General features: G+C 31.3%; 1 protein-coding gene across 1 annotated transcript; it reads left to right on the top strand.

Moving 5' to 3' along the window:
- The first annotated feature begins 211 nt into the window (after positions 1 to 211).
- On the top strand, positions 212 to 4,085 carry LOC137638187 (uncharacterized). Its single transcript, XM_068370271.1, has 3 exons — positions 212 to 352; positions 1,894 to 2,195; positions 3,421 to 4,085. The coding sequence occupies exons 2-3, from the start codon at positions 1,903 to 1,905 to the stop codon at positions 3,506 to 3,508; spliced, it is 381 nt and encodes a 126-aa protein (XP_068226372.1). The 5' UTR covers positions 212 to 352; positions 1,894 to 1,902; the 3' UTR covers positions 3,509 to 4,085.
- Positions 4,086 to 6,102: the final 2,017 nt, after the last annotated feature.

Genomic DNA, 6,102 nt, shown 5'->3' with positions numbered 1-6,102 from the left:
TGTGTTGTGCATCTTCGTGTTGTGCCCTGGGCGTTTCAAGGAAGACCCCAGCCCACAACCCTTGTTTATGCGAAACTAGCAAAGATGTCCCGTTGTATCTTACAGATCTGAATGTATACTACCACTGGGGGTACTCCTGGTCGGGTATCTGGGATCCATTAGGTACCACGAGCTTAAGTCGAACGAAAGAGAGCACAGAATATTTTCTGGTTTGGCCACGAGTGGTTCGGTCAGGGGGCTTTTCATTCTTGGCACGTATACATCACAATATCACGTAAGGCGAAGCCTCAGTGCCCTTCTGACCTCCGTGACACAAGCATCCTCATCTACTCGTACTTCTGGGAACTTAAAAGTGAGTACTTGATTAGGGTTAATATACTGTAGTTTGGAATCTTGTAAACTGAAGGAAGTACTTGATTATGATAAAGATTAAAATAGTCTTAAATACTTGATTATGAAAAAGGTTTAGTCTGCAACCTTGTAAAAGAAAGGAAATACTTGATTAGGATAAAGGTTAATATACTGTAGTTTGGAATCTTGTAAACTGAAGAAAGTACTTGATTATGATAAAGGTTAAGATAGCCTTAAATACTTGATTATCATAAAGGTGAAGATAATCTCGAACCTTGTAAAAGAAAGTAAATACCTGATTAGTAGAAAGGTTACGATTGCCTAGAAAATTGTAAAGAAAGTATACTAAGTATTTGATTATGATAAAGGCTAAGATAGAAAAGTTTTCGCTCAATAAACTGAATTTAGTTAAAACTCAGTCAGTTTAGGAAGAAGTCGTTAGTGCATACAGCAAGTGTTTATCCAAATTTCATATTCAAAAAAAAAAATCCATTTTGATAATCATATACTCTTATAATTAAATCCTCATTGGAATTTAGTTTTACAGCTTTTTCATTCCCAAAACATCTGTTGTTTTTAGACTCAAGCTATTTACCCTTTACAGGTGTTCTTTAACCAATCTACTCTTTTCAATATTATTTAAACAATTCAACCTATTAATAGTTTATTATGTTCAAAAACTTATTTCTCCAGTTACATTAACTAAAATGTAGACTCAAATGTTCCTGCATTAAGTTTTTCCACATTTTTATAAAGTTATTTAATAAAGTTTTTTTTTCATGTATTTCTTCAGTATTTAATAAAGTTTTTTTTTCATGTATTTCTTCAGTATTTTCTACTTCGCTTCTAACTTTATTTACATTCAATAGGAACTTTCCGCAAAACTTTATATGGTTATGATTACATATATATATATATATATATATATATATATATATATATATATATATATATATATTATATATATATAAATATATAAATATATATATATATATATATATATATAAATATATATATATATATATATATATATATATATATATATATATATACATATTTTGTTTATATTTCTCTTGCACTAATTACCTTCTCTTCATATGACAATCAAACGCATGTATATATATATATATATATATATATATATATATATATATATATATATATATATATATATATATATATATACATTATATATATATAATATATATATATATATATATATATATATATATATATATATATATATATATATATATATATATATGCGTAATATCAACAGTCATTTCTACATTCACACAATGTCCATAGTGATACAGCATGTCTGTGATTAAGTAAGTCATTGCATCACAAGACTGTGTATCCTTCCTGGCAAATACTTTACACTAATTAACCAATCTCCATTCTCTCTACATAACCAAACCACCTGGAACTCATGTTGGTTAGACTGTGAACCATTACCGGCAAATACTTTACACTAATTTACCAGCCTCCATTCTCTCTACATAACCAAACCACCTGGAACTCATGTTGGCTCTTTTGCAGGAAGGAAAGATGGCCAAAAGCGCTCTCCAGCCAATAATCTACCAGCTACAAGAAGGCCTTAAGAACAACGGCCTCTTCGATACGAACAATCTAGGTGGAATTACTGAAAGGTTTGCTTTTCCTGGAATCACGGACGGTTTCGGTCCAGAGGTCATTGTCCTCGTGTCACTACTGGTCGTCGGCTTCTTCTTCATCGTGGATGTCTTAACTGGCGGCGTCGGTAGAAGCCTGTCAGTGTCTTCTGAAGAGCTGTGGCAGGTGTACAAGGACAAATATGCCTTCAATGATGCAGAACAGGGGAGGTGAGTTGTGCTTCCTATTGTATTATTAAGCATCAGGGTCCAACAGGAGAGGTTTAATTTCATGAGACCGAAAAGCTGAACTAGTTAAGTTTAGCCTCAGATAAACATGAATGGGGAAGATCAAGTTTCTCATTACTCTGCTTACAGTCAAACGCATCAGCCAAAAGGGTTTCCTTTTCCTTTGGACAGTGGGTGATACGGCCATCTGGTTTAAACAAAGGAGGAACTGTTGCCTCTACACCAAACAGTGCATATTCAAGTGCAGCCCACCACTTATGTTCCAGAGTTGGATCAGAAAGGGTTTCGTTTAGGGTCAAATTGTACGAGTATTTCTTTTCAGTTGAAGAATAAGCTCTCTGAGCAGAAGCTCTTGGCTGAATATATTTATTCCAAATCAAATATGATCTGTTACCCATCTAATGATGATAGGCATCCTGGTTGCTTTGCATTTGGTATTTTAGCACATGAAAAGGGATACCAATTATTCTTATTTTGTTATCACTTAGAAATTTATTTGTGGATAGAACTACAGAGGTTGGGATCAGTTGAGATAAACTGTCTAAAGAGCATGCGACACGGATGATGGCTGACAGGACTGAGGACGGGTCATTTCGTTGCACAGAATTGTAGTTTTATTACGTTCAGTATGTTCAAGTTTGCAGAACTATCATAATACTGAATTTAAACTCAGTTTCAATTATTGAATGTTTGTTATCAATCGATCGTCCACTAATCATAAAAGTAGAATATAATAAATAGATTTTTAAGAAACTTTGTGTATGAGTCAATTATGGGACAAAGGAAGGTTGCTTAGAGGTATATGAAGTTCTTAATTTTCTCAACGGTAGGCTAAGTTTAAGTATTTTCTTCATTAGTACGAGCAGTTTTTCCTTACTATCACCGGTTTGTAATGATTTCCTATAACATTACTCTTTTCTTTCAATTCATTCATACTTCATCCACTTACTTTCAGGAGTTCACTGCTCAATAGCAGGCTAAGTTTAATTATTTTTTCATTAGTACAAGCAGTTTTTCCTTACTATCACCAGTTTGCAATGGGTTCATAAAACATTATTCTTCTCTTTTTAACTCATTCATACTTTATCCACTTATTATCACGAGTTCACTGCTCAATAATGTTCTGTTTGATTATTTTTTTTCATGAGTACAAACAGTTTTTCCTTACTATCACCGGTTTATAATGTTTCGTCCATTTCTTTTTCAGACATACCCTTGCTGCCCTGGATGCAGCAGCCAAACTATGGGGTGATCCTGAAGACAGAAATGATGTCCAGAACATATCTCTTTCTTGAAGCTAGAGTCCCTAGAGGCTTTCTTGATGGTGTTCTACATCTCAAGCATTAATGGGTATTCTTTTACTTCACTTATCCGTCACTTTTAACTTTAATATCATATTACTGTATCTTTTTTTTTTTTTTTGTGGTCCCCGTCTTCATCAAACTTGTCTCTTATAACATAACGTTATATTTTTTGTATTTTCTTTTCTTTCATTCTTCGTGTTGCCCTTTTATTAAAATTGTCTTTTATAACATCGTTATCTTTTATGTATTTTTTTGTTCTTTGTGTTGTCTGTTCTTGTCTCCTATAACATAACATTATTTTTCTTTATATTTTCTTTTGTTCTTTGTGGTGTCTGTATTCTTGTCTCTTATAACACAACGATATCTTTTGTTGTATATTTTTTTTTGTTCTTCGTACTGTCTGTATTCTTGTCTCTTATAACATAACGTTATCTTTTTTGTATTTTTTTCATTCTTTGTGTTCCCTGTATTCATGAAAACTTATCTTTTACAACATCACGTTAATTTTGTTGCCATCTTTTCGTTCATCATGTTCCCTGTATTTACCAAAAACTTAGTCTTTTATATCCAATGGCTATTTTGTATTTCAATAAAACAAGACTTTTTTTATGAACGTCCTTACATCTCCTTATTTGTAAACAACCGTTAACACAGGCAAAGTACAAATTACTAGAAAACAATATCATAAACAAAAGGACTCGATTATACTCAAACAGATTATGATTCTCGACTATCAATCAGAAAACAGTTCATGTGTAAAGATTGCCATAACGGGATAAGACACACTATCTAGGACATTGCTCTAGACGGGATAAGACACACTATCTAGGGCACTGCTCCAGATACAATAGTTTTCGTTCAATGTGACGTGTACAAATTCATTGATTATTCTGAGCATAAACAAAGACCAGACTTGTAGAGTAAGTGTTGTCTTCGAAAACGAATTCTATAGCATACCACAGTGTTTGAACTCTATGTATTCTGGCATTTGATTATTCTGAGAATATACAAATTCTAGTTCCGCAAATTATTTTTCTCGAAAAAGAATTCTTTCGTATTCCAGTGTTTGAACTCTATGTATTCTGGCATATGATTATGCTGAGAATATACAAATTCTAGTTCTGCAAATCATTTATTTTCTAGAAAACTAATTCTTTAGCATACCACAGTGTTTCAACTCTATGTATTCTGGCCTATGATTATTCTGAGAATATACAAATTCTATTTCTGCAAATTATTTTCCTCAAAAACGAATTCTTTAACATACCAGAGTGTTTGAACTCTATGTATTCTGGCATTTGATTATTCTGAGAATATACAAATTCTAGTTCTGCAAATTATTCATTTTCTCGAAAAAGAATTCTTTCAAATACCGGAGTGATTGAACTTGATATATTCTGGCTTTTTTTGTATGTGTTTTTCGTGTGAATAAAGGAACGCTGTATGCAAATAGAGGTACAAAAAGAATGTAGACTCATAATAAGTAAGCACATGACTTTATGCACAAGTGATCTAGTTTTTATGCAAATGACACGAACAGCTTATTAATATCAAATCAAAAACACAAACACACACACATATATGTGTATTTGTGTCTACTGTATGTATGTATGTGTATATATATATATATATATATATATATATATATATATACATATACATACATATATATAACATATACACACACACACACACACACACACACACATATATATATATATATATATATATATATATATATATATATATATATATATTATCATCACCATCAGCCGTTACTAGTTCACAGCACAACAAGGGCCTCAGACATGTCCTTCCACTTTCACAATCTCTAGGAACCCCATATGTGTGTATGTATGTATATATATATACACATATATATGTATGTGTATGTAAATATATATATATATATATATATATATATATATATATATATATATATATATATATATATACTGTATATGTATGTATGTACTGTATGTGTTTGTACATACACGTGTATACACCTCTGACCCAAAGCACTACGAAACATTGTAGAAACACCAAAATACTGCTAAATATTGTCATTGCATTTTCAATCATCATCCTTTTTGCAACGGGACAGCAACCCAAAGAAGAGAAATCCCTTGGGTGCAATGCCGTCATTAATGACATGACGGCTTCGTTGTCATTATACCGCGAGGGAGTGATAATTAGCGAAACTAATTATGGAATGGTGTTAGGTATTATGGAGGAGAGCCGATATAAGCAAGGGTACGTTGAAGTTATTTCGCAGTTTTGGTGGTTTGAAGGGATGGTTTGGTTCTTATTTATATACTCATGAATTACAATGTATATATGTATATATATATACATATTATGTCTATGTATATATATACACATATACAAATATATGTATATTATATATATATGTATATATATGCATATTCTATATACATATATAAGTACATTATATATATATATATATATATATATATATATATATATATATATATATATATATATATGCATATGTAAGTATGCATGTAAAATTATATGTATGTGTATGTATATATACATATATATATAAATATACATACATACAA

The sequence above is a fragment of the Palaemon carinicauda genome, chromosome 3 (assembly GCF_036898095.1).
Source record: "Palaemon carinicauda isolate YSFRI2023 chromosome 3, ASM3689809v2, whole genome shotgun sequence".
NCBI lineage: Eukaryota > Metazoa > Arthropoda > Malacostraca > Decapoda > Palaemonidae > Palaemon > Palaemon carinicauda.
Note: the sequence above shows the minus strand (reverse complement) of the source record. Positions and strands in the feature narration are given on the sequence as shown.

Coding starts and splice junctions, on each gene's coding strand:
- LOC137638187 (XM_068370271.1), top strand. CDS start 1,903: ATGGCCAAAAGCGCTCTCCAGCCAATAATCTACCAGCTACAAGAAGGC. Junction 2,196..3,420: donor AATGATGCAGAACAGGGGAG/GTGAGTTGTGCT, acceptor TTTCTTTTTCAG/ACATACCCTTGCTGCCCTGG.